Here is a 21,418-nt window from a genome sequence, read left to right on the forward strand (position 1 = left end):
ATAAGTATAATATTTTTAAAATGTCGAAAAAGATATTTAAAATATATATTTAATTTCAGCCTTATATTTGGTTGTCGTGCAACGGAGCGAATAACGTGGATAAAGACCATATCGGAGAAATAGAATACATTCCAACTCCTGGATTTCCAGTTGAATATTTTCCATTTACCGGACAGCTAGATTATATGTCTCCTATTGTCGCGTTAAAATTCAATAGTTTAACATGTAAGTTAACTTTAATATTTTCTTTCGAGAATCAAATATATGAAAAATAATCACTCTTGTATCGTTCCAGTAAATAGATTAGTGACAGTGGAATGCTACTTGTGGGCTCAAAATATCGAGCAACATTCTCGATACTCGTTAGATTTTCAAATAATAATAGGTATGTATTATAAAATAATTATTTTTAACAATTTTTTTTTTCTATAATTTTTTTTTAATAGATCATTAAAGATTATTCATTGAGGAGGAAGATTGATTAAAATTAATTTTAAACAGGAGATTAATTTAATTTAAATACAAAAGTAAATGTGACAAGAATAAATCTCTTTTGTTGTAATTCTTATATAACGAGCTATTGTCACGAAGAAAAAAATAATAATCATTTCGAAAATTACGGAAGGATAATTGAGATTTATTACTAATTACCTTATAGAAGAAATAATTTAATTTTTATCATTTAATTCAAATCTGATTCAAGCCACCTTCCTCGTGGCCTTTCGACAAGAATCTTTCTTCAATGTGTGTATTGTAAAATCCAATTTACAATAAAACGCGATTTACGATATATTTCATGACAAGAAACATGCGAGAAATAATGTAACCTTGAATGCTTCTGATTTATACATCATTGCATAATTCTATAGATAAAATCTAATATCTTATATATTAGATTTATATATATTATACGATTAAATATATCGAGATCTCGTGATTTTGTATTATTTAAATGAACAAAATAAAAATGAAGATGAATAAACGAATTACGATTTGAAAATATATCATGAATATTTGTAAGAATAAGCGAGAAAATATATATATTATTAAAAGTATTATATATATTTTCAAATTACAAATACATACTTTATCATGAAATCAGATAAAATTATATTTACTTTACTCTTTCTAATTTTTAGATAATGATAAAAATTACAATTTTGCTTTTCGAAAAAAAAGTTGTCAGCAACATCTTGTCATTGTCATTAAATCACACAAAACAATATAAATTCAATCGGTAATCTTTTCAAATTTAAGAATAAATTGCATGGATATGCGTGACACAGAGAAAATATATATATCGGTTTATTCGTCTATAAAGAATCAAACGGTATTTTCCATAAACGACATATTGAATCGATATAAATGTGTGTCGATAATTCTTTGTCACGACTTTCAATGTTCGGTCTATTTAAATACTTATACACACTGGTTTTAAAGTTTAGGAAAACTTTAGAATTTAATTTGATAATTTTCACAGTAAAAAAAAAAAAAAAAAGAAGAAGAAGAACAAGATATCGATGCTCGATTTTCACTTAAAAGTATCAGATCTAACGAGTAATTTAGATAAGATACGATCGACACGTGATGTTCTAACTAATCGATTGATACGAAACAATATCCGTGGGAATGAGTTTTAGTTGATAGTTAGCTGTGAGTCAGTGCGCCATAAGGCGACGAGTGTCTGACATATCTTGGCGTTTCCCACTACTACTACTCGATCGGTAGACGTAGAACTTCGAGCTGCCCAAGTATCGCTTAGTCTCTCTTCCAGAGACAGAGAGCAGTGAGCTGATTCAGCTCGAGCGGAGTACAATTACTTCGCTGGACGGCCGCTCGACCGATTTGTTTTTCTCACACAGAGACAGTTTCGGTTTGTTCGTAAAGTCAAGTTCCAAGTCGGGAAATTGTTGTCCAAAAGTCGAACGAGAGAGTTTCAACGAGTGTTGTGAGAGATAGTCGGAGAGAAATGAGTGTGCCGGGCAAACAATTGCAGAATGGTACTTACGAGTTCGATTACAAGCGAGTACCCGAGAAAAAGACGCATTGGAAAGTTCTGCGAGATTTTATTCACGATCCAGTCGAAGGCACTTACTGCGGTCACACGGGAAAGAAATGGGGTAATTATTTCCTTATAATTGAATAATTAAGTGGCCATTCTACGAATGATATTGTTTGTATAGGCGCATGGATAGCATGTGCTTCGGGCTGCAATACCCGCGTTATTTCAATTCGAAATACAAATCGACGAATAATTTTTCAAATTTCTACCCTCCTTGTCATTGATCCAATCAAATTGAATGCGCGAATCAAGGATCAAGAATTGGAATTTCTTTTGTCTTTTATGCTTATCTAAAAAACTGAATTATTATCTAGAAATCGAAATATTTTCGATCTTATTATTATTATCTGAAATATAAATATATATTCAGATAATATGTACGTGACAATTATAAATTTACATCCGAGGATCATGGTTTGATAAAAATGATTATAATAAAAATTGAGATTGGGATATGTTGCATGAAAAATTGAAAGACAGTTTCTAGCAGTGTTTAATTGTTATCAATGGCATTGAAACCGTCGTGTGTTCTATATAAGTACGATAAGAAATTAGGAATTACATTAACCGAACTTCTATATATATTTATATAATTTCCATCGAGAAGTCTTAAAGATTATTCAAACTATTTATAACGATACTGTGAATATCTAAATTATATGAATATATATATATATATTGTTATTATTATTGTTGATATCATGGTCTGCAGTTTAATAGTCAATGAAATTGAAGATAAATATTGGCACATGTTCAAAATAATTGAATGTTTGCAGAGTTTAATTTTTTCCTGGTATTACATTTTATGAATTTCAATTAATATTCGGATGATCGTAAATTCAAATAGCGACGCAAAAAATATTTTCGTAAAGAATTTTTGTGTTTCACTGTAATTATATTTTAATAAAACATAATTAAATTTACGTTTTATTCGAATAAAATGTAATAAAAATTGAAATGAATATATTATAAAAATGTATTTTATTTTATTTCGCGGAATAATAATTATATTATATTGAATTATTATGAGAATTAAGAAAATGAAGTAAACATTATGAATGTAGATGTACAAGAATTGGAGGAAGTGGAGGATTGCTTAAAATGTATCGTAGGAGCCCATAACAAAAGCAGTTATGTATTATTTATCACTCGAATAGCCAAGATGGAATTTATTCATTCAATGTTTGATAATAATACGATATGTAAATGTACATGTTGGAATTAGAAAAATTTATCCTCTAGAGATTTTGATTTGAGCGATAGATAATTTTACAAAGTTTTGTTTATTTAAGAAGATGCATCTCACGAGAAAAGATCATATTATTAAATATTGATTCTACAATTTCGTATTATTTGTCCAAATTTTAAGAAAATTTTTTAAAAATTTTCAATCAATCAACGGTCAGTATTACATAATTGTTTTAATTAATCAATTTTAATTAATAAAATTTACAACATGTTTTATTTAAATTTTATATAAGTAAAATTTAAAATTGAAAAAATTGTTTTCAGGAATTACAGGGAAAAATTTTACCGGGATATACCCGTGAGGAAAATATAAAGGAAAAATATGGATGCAGATGGATGTATTAAAATCGAATTAAGATCGCTTACTCATTACGTTTTCAAATGATATATGCATGCGATTTATTTCTTTCTATTTTTATACAGGAAATAATACGATACGAAATCAAATCATATCATTTCGTGTGTTGTTTTATCGACAGATATACGAAATAAGACAACAACGTATTCCAAATATTTGTATGTTTAATATTATCATTGTTTCAAATATATAGATTCGAGAACACGTAAATAATTATTTCTACTTTGATTATTAATTTTTATTTTATAAATGATGCATTCCTATACACAAATCTATAGAAAATAGTAATACATTACAAAATACACTTTCTATTTCTTTAACATTCAATGACGAAACAATGTTAACCTTAAAAACGATGCTTAAAATATTTCACTTTGATGAAATTTTTTTCGGTGAATAAAAAAAGAAAGAGAGAGAAATAGTGAAAGTGAATGAATAAGGATGCATGAAAGAGAAAGAATAAGATTAGAACGGAAGTATCTTCTCTTAGGATTTATTGATATTAATGCTTCTAATGTCTTCTAATAGTAGTAAGAGTTTGTGACACACTTGTGAAGTCTATTTAAAATATTATATCATAAATACTATTTATTTTTCTATTAGATTATAATATAATATATAAAAACCTTTGAATATAAATATTTTTTCTTATCATATCATATCATATATATTTATAAATATGATATGATAAAGAAAAATATATATATATATTCAAAGATTTTTTCAAGATGAAAAAGAAAGAAGATTTTGTAATTACATCAATTATCTTGAGGAAACAAAAAGATTCTTTACTTACATTTTTTACAATTTAACATGTACACGTAAATAAATGAAAATGTATAAAAGATAAGGAAAATTTTGTATTTTTTAAATGTATATAATTTACACATTAGCACATTTACAGTACTGGACGTGTAAATGGTCACACAAGTGTCGATGTCGCTAAATTCGGTCGATGAATAATAATAAAACGAGTTTATGAAAAGCAAAAAAAAAAAATAGGAAGTCATTTTAATTGCTTAAATTGCTATAAATCTATGTAACTAATATACATGTAAATTTGCTAATTGATTATGTTAGTGGAGAAATTTTTTTATTCTTTCTCATTCAAAATAAAAAAAAAAAATTAAAAATTACCCATTTGAGAGATTGATTTTCGAAACTAGATACTATTATTTATGACTACGATATACTATATAAAATTTATTATCAATATTAATGCAATATTAAAATACAGAATGTAAAATATGAATATATATTTTACATATATAAATATTTTTAACGATTAATAAATTGTTGCGGATCAGATTTTAGTCATTTTCGTTTCACTTAAGCAAGACAGAGATATGTTGTGAATTGGTAAATGTTTCGTTACACGTATAATGTACACATATATAATTGTATAGTTTCCTGTAGAACAGGTTAAACCACTGTGATAAATATGAAATTCTGAAGTGTATATATATATGTATATATATATACATATATATTGCACAATAATACATGTATTAATCTCATTATATTTTCATTGAAAATTTTTCAAAATTTTTCGAAACAAAAATTCTAAAATATTTATAATACGCGTAATTGTTTTGAATATTATCATAATCAATACCAATGATTTAATCGTATCAATTATTGTTAACAAGCTATGTTATATTATTGGATTGGAAGGAAAACTTAGGAACTTTTCGTCGGCATCGCGTCAGACGAAAAATGAATATTGCTCGAAAAATTGATCGCGATCAAGAAGCAGAAGCAGAATCGTAGCGTACACTACTCTTAAAAAAGGAACTATATTTAGACCGGACTTTGGCACAATGCCCACGCTTTAAATATTTTCCTTTCAATCGTTGAAATGGAGAAAATTTTCGAGGACGTATGATTTTATAATTAGCATATGCGAATTAAGGCCCGTTTTCATATAAAAATGGAAAATTAAAATTATTTTTGCATTTTGTAACGAGTTATTGAGCACTCGCATCAAATTACAACGGATTTATTTTAAAATATAAACGGGAGGCGAATAAGATTGAAATTTCGAAATTTCTTTATCCTCGATTTATCGATCGTGTAATGGTATAGATATATCGATCATTTATTATTAATAATAGATTTAATTTTTTTTTTTCTTTTTACTTTATTCCAGCCATCACTGGAGCATTCTATACTTGCTTCTTCAGCGCGTTGGCCTTGCTCTTTGCTGTTTGCATGAAAGGATTGTTAGCTACACTAAATTACGAAAAACCAAGATGGATTCTTGAAGAAAGTTTAATAGGAACCAATCCAGGTAAACTTACGTTAACACATAGATTGAAAAAAAATAAAATAAAATAAAATAATTAATTTATACAATTAATTTATACAAAACAAAAATTAATTCGTTATCTCTTAAATCATGCTGCTCATGAAAACCGAATATTCGAGTTCGAAAATATAAGTTCGAAAATGGTAAGTACGTGGAAAAAATAAGAAATATTATAAAAATATAATTTTATCTATCTATTTAAATGTAATATATATTATTGCTCATTTAAGAAACGAGAAACAAAAGCATGATCTTTGCAGCGTTACGATAAACGATTATGAATCGATTGATTCATCAATACATGCATCTATCAATGACATTAACTATACATAATCTACGTCTAAGATAGATGAAAATATAAATGAAACTAAGCAAAAACGCATTCGTAAAAATAACGTTTGAAGATAGTGTGAATAAATTATTTATTTTGCTAATATAATATAAAAAATAAAATAGCACATGATCGATCAATAATAATATTTTTTGTTTGCTTAAATAGGTTTAGGATTTCGACCGATGTCTAATAATGCTGACGAACGATCCTTAATTTGGTACAGTTCATCGGATCCCAGTTCCGTGCAAAAATGGACAGGCCTGTTAGATACGTTTTTAGAAGGTAAATTATTATTGTATTAATTATATATAATATAATATGTATTATATTTCGAATTAAAAAATATTAGTCGAGGAAAAAAATATCTTTATATGGATTATTTATTTTTTATAGAATATATTAATTCATCGTTGTTGCCAAACGGTGGTAGGAATCAGCAAATTTGTAATTATAATACACCGGTTAAACCAGGACACGTTTGCGCGGTTGAGGTGAACAATTGGGGCCCTTGCTCGCCTAACCATCAATATGGTTTTAATAATTCCGCTCCTTGCATCTTCATTAAATTGAATAGAGTATGTTATGATTTCACAATTTGTTTATTTTTATCGATAATTATTAACTTTCTCTTTTCGATTCTTTTATCTTTATTTATCAGTTGCATAATGTATAAGTATATATAATTTTCAGATATACGGTTGGATACCAGAATATTATAACGACACTGAAAATTTACCAAACGAAATGCCACCTGATCTTGTTGAACATATTAAATCTACCAACAGTTCATGGGTTAGTTAGTCGGTCAGTTAATTATATCAGTCGATATTTAAAAACAGATAACAATAGTATTGCATACATTGTTATTGTATTGCTCAAAATAAATAATAAAAAATTCTTTAAATAATACTAAATTTTATAATCGCTACGTAATAAAGATATAAACTTAAAAATACTTAAAAATAAAATCTGCAAATTTGATACTATGATATTTTCTATTTGAAATACACTACTCTCTTTTTTGTTTTTACAGTTAAATACCGTATGGGTATCCTGCAAAGGTGCAAATCCTCATGACAACGAGGATATCGGTGAATTAAATTATTATCCCGAAAATCATGGATTTCCAGGATATTATTATCCATATCAAAATATTCCTGGTTATTTAAGCCCTGTCGTTGCTGTGCATTTTCTTCGACCAGCAAGTAAGTGAATTAAATTTCTTTGATCGACTTATAAATAAGCAAATAACACAGTCCAGCTAAAACTAATAAAATCCAGAGCATTACAACACGATTACCGCCGATGTTATCGAGTAAACAATTTTAAAATTACACGCACAATGTCTTGGCTTCGTTAATCGATATACATATATAACAAATTATGGAAGAATTACGTATATTTATGAATATTAAGTGGAAACTTTTTACGAGCAAATTTCATTACAATTTATAACCTTAAAAATAATATTTTATTTTTTCCAATGAGGAAAAAATTGAATTTATTTAATTTATTTATTTAAATTGAATTTATTTAAAAATTATCAATAATTTTTTTAGGAAATAAAATAATCAATGTCGAATGTCGAGCTTGGGCAAAGAATATAAAATATGCGACGTCTCAAAATCAACAGCATGGCATGGTACATTTTGAACTTATGATCGATGAATGATAATTATTGCATTTCTATATAGAAATAAAATCTTGTACCTTCGGATACAAAAATATCTGCAGAATAATGTGGACAACGGGAACGAAAGATGTGTGGTAAATTTGAAGAAAACAATCAACGAAACTTTGGTAAACGAAAAATAAAAATAAACATATTTCGCTTTTTTAATAGGTCCATAAAAAATTAAAGACGTAATAAGATTAGACGTAAAGTCAGAAAATGCTGTTTACTCGATCCATTAAATTCACCATGAAACTATTTCGATTTCATGATTGTGTTTATTGTTAAATGTTGGCGAAAATTACTGTAAAAATAAAATAATTATTAATCATTGGCACTTATTATAATTATAAAAGTCAAATATAGATAAGACATTATCACTAAATAATATTAAAATAATAAATGTCTTGTTTACATATTCTAGGAAAAAAAAAAAATATATGTATAGCTACTGGTACTTATTACAAGTTAATATTTCAAATAGTCATGGAAAGTTTGTTTTTCTATTCCAACAAAAGAGAAAGTATAATTTAGACATACAAAATTTATGATTAACGAAATTATATAAATTTAATAATATTTATAATATAAATACCAAATTAAACATAATCATAATATAAAAAAGAATGCATATATGTAATATATATAAAATATAAATTTCTTTTAATTTTTATTTTTATGATTTATTATGATAAATAGCAAAACGTAAAAAAAAAAAAAAAATATGTTATTACTTTGTTATTTTTTTAATGTTGATTATTTATATGGGATTAGATACATATATATATATATTGCAAACAAATAATTTCTAAATAATGAGTAAATTTTAGATAAAATGACATAAAATTTGAAATCAATTTTTTAAATTTTTATTTTAAATAATACGTATAATTTCATCGATGAACAATTATTTTATTGCAAATTATTTGCTTACCAAAAAAGAAAACATACATGTGAAATATATACTATTAAATTTTTTCTTTAACTTGAATAATAAATCTAAAAACAAAAAATATTATATTTGAAAATAATCAAGTATTTATTAATTTTTTCACTAATATTTTTATTATAATCATTATTAGATATATATACATGTGTATATATATATATATATATAAAATTTACAATAGTAAATAAATATTTTCTCTTTCGCTTGAAACATATGTATATTACTAATAGCATGTTTGTATATAAACAAATAATTAAATTTATTTAAAAGTTGAGAAAAAAATCGAAGAGTCTTTTGGGATCTAAAAACTGTAGTATTCAAATTGATATACATATAACTTGATATATTATACTTAGATATAGGTACTTATTAAATTGATGTACTTATGTCATTTATAGTACTCTCAAACAAAATGTTTGAAAAGTAGTTTAAGTTGACAAAAATAATTATGTACCTCACTATATAAATAAAAATAATTTTAAAAAGTAAACAAATTCTAGATAACAATAATATAAAGTTAAAAATATAATTTTATTTCACTAAATTAATCGAAAATTGAAAATTTTTATATGGAGAAATATGTTTATAAATTATAAAAAAAAAAAGTAATAATCAAATAAACAATCATAGAATTTATTTACATATTACGGTTAATTACAAATTTAAAAAAAGTTCTTCCAATTTTTTTTACTAAAAAAAATTAACTTAACTCCAGATTCATATATTAAGAATAAATTTGATTTTAAGAAATAACATGATTTGCAATAAATAAGACAAATATATAATGATAATATATACTTGATATCATGATAATAAAGAAAATTATAAAATTGATTATATTTATTTAAGACGTTTTAGAAAAAAATTAATGTTTTTTCTTTTATAAAACGAGATTTTATTTTTTTAGCTCAATTAAAATATTTTCAAAGTAAGAAATTTTTAGATTTTTCGTCTGATTTTGATATACATATATTGTTGTAACTGTATAATTTAATTTTGTAATATTCGTGCATTAATATAAGTTATATTCTATAAATCATTTATTTGAGTATGCTAATTTAATTTTCAATGGAAATCATTTTCAAAAATGATTTATTTAAATTTTAAATTAATTTATATATATAAAAGAAACAATAATAAATGAAATGTATATTTTTGTATCAATCTGATGTTAAAAATATAATAATAATGGTATAATATATTTACAAATATATTATTTTAAAATATATTTACAAATATATTCATCTGATATTCCTAAAATATTCATATCTTCATTAATAATGTTTTTAAAGAATTAAGATATTTGAAATATTTTTAAAAGTTATACAAAAATTTAATGAACTTCAGAAAATATTAATTATTAATTATACAGAAAAATAATAAATGCCAATAACTTGCCATTAACTTGCCATTATAAAAATGTCTATAATAATATTTTTATTATCTCGTTACAATTTTGAACAATAAATGCATTGATCAATTAAAATAATTGCAATGTTTAGATTACAAATATAAAATAAATTTATTAAGATTGAATAATGAATAATGAAAAATTTAATTTCTGAAATAAATTTTCTTAAAGAATTTATTATTGATAAAAGAGATTTTTAAGTCTTTCCTTTTCAAAATATTCTTTTAAATAAATGATAAAAATGATAATTTAAAAGAAAATAGTCTTAACTATAAAAATATATGTATACACAGTTATAATACATTTACATATTTTAGAAGCAATATATATATAATGTATATACAAAGATAAGAGATATATATTATCTCTGTTACTTTGTTTATTAAGAGATCTATTTTCCATAGATATAATGAGTTTTTATAATAAAGAAAAATACCAAATTTGTAATTAATTATATCTAAATCTTACATCATTTTTTATGCAATCAATTTTTATCCAATTATATCTGAATATTTGTAAGACACAGTATTTATTCATTTGTTTTAAATATTGATCTCGATTATTTATAAAATATACATCTAATTTATAAAAATCATTATTCGAATCAAAATTAAAACTTTAGGATCAAAAATCTTTGAATCGAAATAGAATCTGAAGTAAGATAAAATTTCTGCATTCATTAATTATAAGTTAATTACACAATTGAGAACATAATATAAATATGAAATATTATATTCAGCTACAGTACCGAGAAAAAACGATAGTCTATATTTATTATTAAAATTTAATTGTAAAATATACAATTATGAATAAAATGAGATTATCTTCACATACAAAATAAATATACAAAGTAAATATATTCTTTTTCTTCATAAAGTCATTCTTTTTATCTAATAAAATAAGATCATAAACATAAAACGATAAAACAAAAGTTTCAAATTTTATATTTTCCCTCGATACGTAGAAATTTAATAGATATCGGATTTTCAATGGTACAAACATCAAAAATCCATTTAACTTTGTACTTGATGAAAGTTTCTTCCACATTTGGCAGCGGTCATCGATTTCTAACGACTTGATAAATCGTTTTAAAAGTAGCTATGTGGAAGAGTCAGAAAACCATGAGATTCGCTTTGAATTTCTGTACGCTAACAAAGGAGAGACCAGAGAGACGTATGTAGACGATGTTAATCTATCATCAATTCGAAATGGACTACGCCCATTTTGTCATGGCGGCTATGTTTTATGTTTCTCGCCCACGCCTTGCACTCTACGTTTATTAAAATTCCAGCTGTAACAAAATATTTTTTTTAGATTTTTTCCCTACGCAAAAGTATTCACAAAGTTATAGATTAAATTATTTAAATTAAAAAACGATTCTTTAATATCAACAGAATTTTTAAATCTTAATTTTTGTATATATTTATGAACACATATTTATGAACACTTACTGCGAGGACGGACGAAATGAACAGCTACTAAAGGACTGAGGTAACCCTCTGAATTTTCAAAAGGATAAAAATAACCAGGAAATCCTCTTCGTGGAATATATTCAATTGGTCCTATATTCTCTTGATCTGCTGGATTCTCTCCTTCGCAAGATACCCAAATTGTGTCAAGCTGGTAAGTATTTTTTAATCCAGTGATATGCTCTTTGAGATCGATCGGCATGTTTTGAGGTAATGAATTCGTATCATTATAAAATTCTGGTTTCCAACCATATATCTAAAAATTAATAATAGACAAACATTAAATTTAATTCTTAATTAGATTCCTAATGTTAAAACTTTTTATTATCATTTCATGCATTATTTTTATTTAGAAAAATCAACTTACCTTATTAAGTTTAAGAAATATACATGGAGCGGATTTATGATAATTATATTTATTCTCTTTAGTACAAGGATACCAATTTTTAACATCAACATCGCAGACTTTACCAGGCGGTGGTGGTTGATTGTAATCACATTTATTAATATTTGCGCCAAGACCAGGAATCGAACCTGGCGTTATATAATCTGAAAAATTAATCTTGTCATTTTAATTGTACGTACATATATATATGTAAACATACGTGTATACGTTTTCATCATAATCTCGATATTACCTTTTAGAAACGATTCCAGAGAATCGATCCAATATTTAAAATTCTCGCTATCGGTTCCTCTGTACCAAATTAACGTACTTTCTACATTCTCTAATGGTGGTTGTGGTCTAAATCCTAATCCTACAAATAAAAATATAAAATAAAGAATATTCGTGTGCGAAATATCCATATATTCATAAAATATATAATTTACCAGGATTTGTTCCAATTATTGAACGTTCTAATTGCCATCTTGGTATCCTTGGATCTAACGTTTGAAAAAAACCCCAAAAACAAATTGCAACCAGTGCGGCTAATACCCCGTAAAATATCAAATAGAACAATCCTATTTTACCTGCAAAACATTTTATTTATTTCATTTCATTTATTTTTCCAAATTTATGAAATGATCATAAGATAAAAAGGATACTTAAAACATAGGAAACTATTTTTTCATATTTCAATTCAAAAAGTGATAAATCAATCTACTTTTATAATTCATAAATAAGTAGAAAGTTGGTTTGTCATTGTCATTCAAAGGATTACAGTAATCCGTTTTTAAAGTTATCTAATAAAAAATAAATGATAATAATTCGATAATAATTTGATAGTGGCAAAAGGGTTAAAGTTCTTGCTACCAGAGTGTTACTCAAGAGGTCATTTTAGCGGAGAATGGAATCCGAGAAGCGACCTTGCGAGACATTGAATCGGTACATAATTGAATTGTTCCACTTGACCACACGCTTGAATCTTTCTTTGAATTGAGGCAGCGATTAATGTAATTAACCTATATTACATAGCGTACCACCACGCGCCGATTAATTCCATTACATCTGCCAGACGTCATCGTATCGTAAAAAATCATTGAGATTAATTCTCAACGTTTTTATATTAGCCCAGATTTTTCTAATAATACCTAATAATTCCCGAATAACTTGTCACAAAAATTATATATATACACATAAATGGAATCTGTCTTCGAATACAATATTTATATCAATAATTTTTATTATCGCAAAGATATATTATTTTAAAGAGAATTATCTTGTTTTATTTTGTGCAGGACATACAAAGTGATCAAGTTGATTGATGGTACAACTGAAATGGAAATGATTTTAAATTTAAAAAAAAAAGATATTAAAGATATAAGATATTTCTTATGGTAAGTTTTTAATTTACAAATTTTCCTGATAGTTAATCTGAAAAAGTTAGTAATATCCCTCGAATATTATTGATATCTCTGTAATATTGAGTACATGGAGAGCAAGTAGCGTAAAAAGGAGGATATTCGTTTTAGAAATAGTTAAAAACATTTTCTATTATGTTGAATAAATAATTTCATTCTTCTATCAATTTTCCAACGAGTTTCAAATCTTTTATTGTGTCGAATGGTAAAACAATTTTTTGATTAATCGGGCAAATTAGCTTTAGTATTACAAAGAAAGAAAGGTAATAAGCGGAATCTTGACAGTTAACCACTGTATTGTATTACAGCTATGGATGCACGCAATGCGATATTCGCGATATCATATATACTCTGCGGAAGGATGAGAATATATATACTTACATGTATATAAAAACCATTTAAAAACATTTATCGAAAAAAAAAAAATTACATCTTAACATGATTCAAATTTAAAACAGATCTGTTACTAGATAATGTACTTTATTATACGTATATACCTCGTACGTTCATGTTTCAATTGTCTTTTTTTATTTATGTAATTTTATTTATTTTTAAAAACTAAATTTAAAAAAAAAATGATGAAGAAATTCTAATGGAATTTGTCGAGCAAAGAACAAAGTTGTTATTACGCGATTAATTTTATAAATTTTCGGGAGATGCTGAACGAAAGCTATGATATATGTATGGTCGCGTGGGTGTACCCTTCGGAATGGCCCTAAGTTACATAATGCCGTAATGCCTCCATTTAACGCCAATTGACCTCGTTGTACGCGTTTGCGCTAAAGGAAGTTTAACAATTGCCATTCAACCGAGCAAACCGTTGTGTCCACCGCGAATTAGCCGCGGTTCGCGCTTCCGTCTTTTTCTCTCTTTTCCTTCTTTTCCTCTCTTTTCCTTTTTTTCTTGTCATTATCCATTATTTTGACTAAACCAATCGGAAAGATAAACATATTCACGAACATCGTAACGTCAAGTTTCTTTTCTTTTCTTTTCTGCTTAATTACGATCAATCAAATTAATATACTTTATATATATATATTATATATATTAATATATTATACTTATATATATTATATATTATATATATATTGATTAACAAAATATATTATAGATCTGATATTAAAAAGAACTGGGAAACAATGTAAGGATAATCAGCCAATTTCAAGGTTAGGATAAAATGAAGGATAGTATTTGAACAGTGAATGCAATTTGCAAGAATCTGTAAAGCTGCAGTAGGCTTCTGAGCTAATTAAACTAAAAAGAAGATGTAATCTCGCGATTCTCTGCACCTTCCTATGCATTTTTGTAGGTCTTCTATTTACTATTGAAATAGTTGAAACATACGCACGTGTGCACACGCACACATACAACTAATCGTAACATGATATTCTATGGATTATTTTTCAAGAAGACCAACCACGTTGATGCATCAAGATAAATTTATGTACGAAGTCATTTATATTTTTTTATTATTTAATATTCATACGAATAAAAGTAACTTTTTAATTAAGATAATAAACAAAGAATAAAAATTATGTTATTAAAATGAATGATTAGATTAAAATTTAGATATAAATCTGTAGTTTGTCTATAATCTAAAAACTATTGAAATAAATATGAGTGGAATTGTATTAAAAATTAAAAATTAGTAATATTAATTGTCAATATACATTATACATAATGTTCCTTTTCAATATGATGTTCAATATTATCTGCTGTTCTACACCCTCTCATAGGGTGTGTTTTCAATTGTTGCCATAACAACGTAATAATTGATATATATAAATAATATGACATAAATTTTTCATATTCTATTATTTGTAAATGATAGAAAGATAAATATATAAATATAAAATATAAAATATTTATATATAAAAAGATAAGTGAAAAAAATAAATTGAAAATAATTAATATGAAATAGATAAAAAATAAAATTATAATTTTTATTAATAGAATCACTATTACTAATTATAAAAAAACAAATTATAATATCAATTATAATTAAAAAATTGCTGAGATAGACTTATAAATTATTTATTTGATATATTTTTAACATTGAATATTTGTAGGAAAATAAATTTAAAGATAAAAATAATTGAAACTCTTTTTATATTTATCATGTGCAAATTCATAGTATTAAAAATATTAGTTTATAATGTTAGCCTTTTTGATAGTAAATTCTCTGTGTGTATACTATACATAAATTAAGATATATAAATTATATATTATTAATATATTCATGCAAAGAAAAAAATATTTACATGGAATATTACTATATGAATATTACATGCATTTTTTATTTCTGATGAAATTATGAAAAAATATATATGTACATTACGTAAAAAGATATATAAAAACAAAATGCATAATTTAATTAATTACCTTAAATTTTCAATATCAAGAATAGAAGTAAATAGATTTTCAATTGTACTACGTACAAATTTTATTTAAATTTTAAGTAGATATATTTCTTTTTATTAAAAACAAACATTTTTCATATTTCTTTATTATAAAAATTATATATATAAGCATGTAGAATAATTCTCTAAATCTCCGAAAGAAACGCCACTTTTCTCTATCCGAAATTAAAATTTTTTAATCTTCTATTATTCAAGTCGTACGGATTTACAAGCTAAATTTTTTTATTTTTTATATTCATAAAATAAATATATATTTATTAATTAATCAAAATAGCAATCAAAGTAAAAAATTCACTATTTATATTCTTATCTGCTATTTTTATTCACTTATTTATTAGAAAATAATTCATGTCGAGATAGGTTAGTTTCTTCCTTTCTCAAATTTTTTTTCTAAAGTTAAATAAAAGTATAAATATAATATAATATATAAATAATTATATACTTTTGTTTTATGTATAATTAGTATATAATAATAATATATAATATAATATATAAATTATATACTGATTATATTGATTATACATAAATACAAAAGTATTTTTAAAAAGTCGCACTTTTCACTTTTATTAATTAATATTCTATAATATCTAATTTAACAATGATAATGAAATAAAATAAAATTATAATATATAGAAATCTTTTGATATATAAAATTGAAATAAAATACTCTCAAAGCATCGAGTAGAAGAATCAATTGATTATTGTTTCGATTTTAATCCAAAGTTAAGCAAATGATCAATTTAAATTTCGATTAATCATCGATCGAATATTCCAACTTACCCCAACTACTAGCTGTTCTGCCTAAAAAGGCACCAGTTTCACGATTGTAAATAAAAGTTTTTAAAGACTGGCTGGTTGACATACTCGGCGGTTTAAGATAAGGATTTGCCATCTCCGGAGTGACCATTTTCGAATCCTTGCTGACCATTGTGTTTCCAAGTGAAAGACTTTATATTTACGCACTAATCACGTTTTTAGATTTTCGAAATTGTAATATGGCTAATGCACGTATATAATCCAAAATGAAACAACACGATCGACAACACCTGCACCGAACTGTGAGTTCTTCGAAGTCGGCTAACAGTTTCTCCACTGCCGACAGTTGGTTGTCCAGCGCCACCAGGTTGACTGAACACGCTATGTCCGTGCAGACTTCTTCTCCATCTCGTTCTCTTCTATTATTTTCTTGCCACTTTCTCTTTCTCTCTGCCCCTCCTTAAGTCCCCACCATCGTCATCAAACCGTCCATTGCCATGACGTGTCGATTGTACACGTATATAAAATGCTATAGTAGTGTAATCCATGATCATCAGTGTGTTGGTTTCATGGTGTTGTTATACTCCAAGCGATAATTTCATGGGAATTTTCCTACAAATATTACGTATGATTACGATTGATCGAATCTCTTTTTAATCTATACTATAAAATTCAAATTTCATTAATTTTTTAAATAATTTAAAATTACAATATACTCTGTTATAATAATGGTACAATAAAACTATGTTCTCTCATATGCCACGCCTATACACAATCTCTTTGTCTCTGTTGTATTCAAGTTACAATGACGTGAATAATACTTATGAGTGAACAGGTTTTCGGCTGTTCAAACCGACGCATATGAAGATTTCAATGCTCGGTAGTAATTTGACATTTGAATTATACCTATAAATATTATACTTCCCTTGTTCTTTAAATTATGATTAATATTTAATGAGTAAAATTATTTTAAAAGATCATACATTTAAAGAATTATTTTTTAAAATCGAAAATTACAAAAATCTAAATTTGATTTTGATTAATTTATAAAAGAGATTAATTTTACATAATTCAAGTAATTGTATAAAATAATTTAGTTTTACAAAGTAATATAAATCAATATTATAATATTATTTAACAAAGAAATATTTTGTAATTATTATAAAATTATATATTTTTTTTTAAAAATATACATACAATGAATTTAATAAAATCTATCGAACGTGACAAACTATATTTGAATATAGTATAATATAAATGATATTATTTAAAATAAATGTAATATAATACATATAAATGTAATATATAATAATAATATATTTTTTGGATTTGATTACATTTTTTCATATTTTTATCGAGAAAAAAGAATAATATTTATATCTTTTTTTAAATAATACGGAAAAAGAAATAGAATATTAATACATAATTTACGGTGAAAGTAATTAAAGTTTAGTGGCGCGATCTACAGTTCGTTTCTCAGACTTAATACAATTGGCTTTCAAAAATAAGTTTCTCTCCGGATTATACATTTATTATTTCACTTAAGATTATTGCTAATTCGATTTCATAGCTTAAGTTTAAGCTCTTTATTTCAATATATATATATATATATAAATAATGTTAACAACAGATTTAAACAGATTACATTTTCATTAAATATAAAAATTTCTGTTATAAATTGAATAATTGATTTCATTTATTTTAATGATTTTTAACAATTATACAAGTATATTTTTAAAATTTTTATCAAATTTACGAAGAAAAATCATTGTAATTGTCGTTAAAACACCTGTATAATATAGCCATGAAGCTATTGTATTAAAGAAGGCTGTGAAAACGATTTCCTCGACTTGATCGTCGAGAAACAAATTGGGGGCTAAGGTCAAACCTCGTGTGTGTGACCTTAGTGCTCAGTGACAGCTCGTGTATGCGATTCACATCACTGTACTATTGGTAGTTACCTCCTCTCTCTTTTTGTCACTTTGAGATGAATCGCACACACGCGTATAATATGAGTCATACATGACGACCGATCTGAATTAACCACATCCTGTCCACAGTGTCGTGTGACATTAATGTCATTGCCGTGAGTCGTCCGACTAAAAGGATTTGACAAAATAAATGAAAGAATCGTCTTAAATGTTTGATTCTCCTATAATGAATTTCTTCCAAAAGTAAAATCATAATATGGTACTGAAATACTTACCAACTGATTAAAGATCGTTAATCATCTATGCACGTGAATATGAATATATATTATATATATACGTACATATAAAATGATAATATATATATTATTATTATTATAATTTTTTAGATTACTAAATTTTTCATATTTATAATTAAATTTCAATTAATCGAAAATAATTTTATTCTTTAATTTTATTTAAAAGTATATAATTACGAAATACATCAATCATCCAAAATATTTTTTCATCCCTTCGTTTTGATAATTCTTTTATCATTTTAGTGTCATTTTCAACATTATCGATTCGGTTTAAAATAGGGAAAGCAACGTTAGTAATGATAGAAATTGAAATTAAATTTAAATATATAAATTATTTTTCTATAAAAATTATAAATAAAAAATAAAATAAATATTATAGAATTTAAATTCTATTCTTGCCGCTGAGAGATGATTTTCGATAAAGAATACACGTGTCACATATATTATATATGTATCGTCGTTCTAGAAATACATTGAAAAGATTGTAATATCTATATCTTTTTCATTAAAGATTAAGAGAGATTATAATTTTGAAAGAGAAACAATGAAAGTATGTTCAATTGGAATTTCATATTTTGTTTACAATTATAAGCGTTAAAAGCAAGTATAGACAAGAGAACAAATAATAAGAAAAGGATAGGGATAGGATAAAAATATTGAAATCAGCGCCATCTTCAGAGTGCCGCAAATGAAACTCAAATGGAAAGGACAGAAAATAGTGAAAAAAGGATAGAGATAAGATAAGAATTGATCATTAATACCATCTCTTGATAATCAATGACATCTTTTCAAAAGCAGGATGAAGTCAATTAAAAATTGAAGATTAGTGCCATCTCTCGAATGTTTTTAGAAAGATGATTTCTCGAAGAGATATCTTTAATATTCGAAAGATGGCGCTGATAATCAATTTTTGTTATATTTCTATCTTTTTCCTATTGTTTTCTATCCTTTCTTTTTATGTTTCATTTACAGCACTCCGAAGATGGCGCTGATTTTAATATTTTTAATCTATCTTTATCCTTTTCCCACTATTTGCTTTCATTGTGTCTACTTGTTTTGCATTATATATGAAGAAATACTTCAAGAGATACTTCAATAACTGATTAATTTTATTGCATTCATTCCACTTAACCTATTAATTTATTTTAACAATTTAAATCTAAATTAATTAAAATTCTATTCCATATAATTTTTTATATATCGTAAGTATATTTATTTTATACATATCATATATACTTTTGTACATATCTTTTAAATTTTGAGATAATAACATAATATAAAATTTATTAATAATTTTATACAGAGTGATTCTCTCCCGATTATACGAATTAATTGAATTGCTATTTATTATTAAATAATCTTATGTATTTTAGAATAATTGTAATTTTATAAAATTAATTACCATATGTATGTAATTGCTTATTTTATAATTTTTACGATTGATAATTGAACAATAAAATCTCGTATCGTATAACAATAATCAATTTATCTTATCTTATTATTTAACTTCTTAAGTATCGTTAAATATTATTTGAATCAAACATTCCAAAAATTTGGATTTAACTTGTTTTTGAATATTATCAAGAAATATATACAGATATGACATTCAAGTTTCGTTGGCATGTTATAACTAACATAACAAAAATAAACAATTACCGCAATTACGTTAATTTAAATGCAATTAGTTTTGAAGGTTATTATTACATAGATTAATATATATATATATACTATTCTTTAGTTGCTATGCCTGTCAAATTAAATATGGATGAAATTTTTATAAAAATGTTAAATATATACATGGATTAAAAAGAAATCATGGATTAAAAGAAACTTGTAATCATTCAATCAAAAAAAATTCGTATTACTCGTAAAGGTTAAATTAATTAATTACTACTGTATTCCTGTATTAACTTTAACTTTTATTGTAATTGTAGTATTCAAAGAATAATAATAAAATCGAAATGAAGGGCTTTTATACATTCTGTTTATTTTTCATAACACATTTCAAGCATAATGATGATCAACAGCCATGCCATCTCATCTTAAATTATTATCAAATATTCATGCTTAAAGATCTTGTCGCCGAGATCGAAACCCTAATTTCGAAATCAAAAGTGATATCACAACGATATGGGATTGAAAGCTCGTATACATTAAAGTTCTCGATAGACAAATTTCTCAAATTCGATACTGTTTCAAACTTTGTCATTTATCCAGGTTAGTTTATCTTTTTTCGATATTAGTACGATAAATTTTTTCGCAATTTCACAATTCATCTTTATTCTTGTTTTATTTTTGTTCTCTTTTACACGTAAAGTCGATTACACGAAAGAATGAAAATAACCTAAAATTCTTTTGATTCTATTCCTTTTAGTGCCAAATTATATTTTTTTTTTTTTTT

The 21,418-nt window shown here is 24.9% G+C and overlaps 3 protein-coding genes across 4 annotated transcripts in view; 2 read left to right on the forward strand and 1 right to left on the reverse strand.

The window, feature by feature from the left end:
- LOC102672616 overlaps positions 1 to 8,093 on the forward strand; it is a 9,752-nt gene extending 1,659 nt beyond the window's left edge. Inside the window, exons 6-13 of one of the 2 annotated variants that reach the window (XR_421666.2) lie at positions 60 to 225; positions 296 to 385; positions 5,818 to 5,958; positions 6,476 to 6,592; positions 6,704 to 6,885; positions 7,001 to 7,114; positions 7,344 to 7,515; positions 7,870 to 8,093. Coding sequence is in view for 1 of the 2 variants with exons in the window: in XM_006614803.2 (XP_006614866.2) it covers positions 60 to 225; positions 296 to 385; positions 5,818 to 5,958; positions 6,476 to 6,592; positions 6,704 to 6,885; positions 7,001 to 7,102; positions 7,344 to 7,515; positions 7,870 to 7,982 (1,083 nt within the window). In the remaining variant the exon portion in view is untranslated. The remainder of the gene's footprint in view (positions 1 to 59; positions 226 to 295; positions 386 to 5,817; positions 5,959 to 6,475; positions 6,593 to 6,703; positions 6,886 to 7,000; positions 7,115 to 7,343; positions 7,516 to 7,869) is intronic. The other variant, XM_006614803.2, reaches the window with a different exon arrangement.
- Positions 1 to 9,510, forward strand: part of LOC102673060 (cerebellar degeneration-related protein 2-like) — a 50,903-nt gene extending 41,393 nt beyond the window's left edge. Inside the window, exon 8 of the mRNA XM_031510018.1 lies at positions 9,080 to 9,510. The gene's annotated coding sequence lies outside the window, so the exon portion shown is untranslated. The remainder of the gene's footprint in view (positions 1 to 9,079) is intronic.
- Positions 9,511 to 10,701: 1,191 nt separating this feature from the next.
- LOC102674124 (sodium/potassium-transporting ATPase subunit beta-2-like) lies at positions 10,702 to 17,216 on the reverse strand. The gene is made up of 6 exons (XM_006614813.2): positions 16,815 to 17,216; positions 12,643 to 12,783; positions 12,450 to 12,569; positions 12,179 to 12,360; positions 11,794 to 12,067; positions 10,702 to 11,633 (listed from the first exon to the last, which is right to left on the reverse strand). The coding sequence occupies exons 1-6, from the start codon at positions 16,960 to 16,962 to the stop codon at positions 11,530 to 11,532; spliced, it is 969 nt and encodes a 322-aa protein (XP_006614876.1). The 5' UTR covers positions 16,963 to 17,216; the 3' UTR covers positions 10,702 to 11,529.
- Between the last annotated feature and the right edge of the window lie 4,202 nt (positions 17,217 to 21,418).

Source organism: Apis dorsata, unplaced genomic scaffold (assembly GCF_000469605.1).
Source record: "Apis dorsata unplaced genomic scaffold, Apis dorsata 1.3 scaffold_198, whole genome shotgun sequence".
In the NCBI taxonomy this organism is placed as follows: Eukaryota; Metazoa; Arthropoda; class Insecta; order Hymenoptera; family Apidae; genus Apis; species Apis dorsata.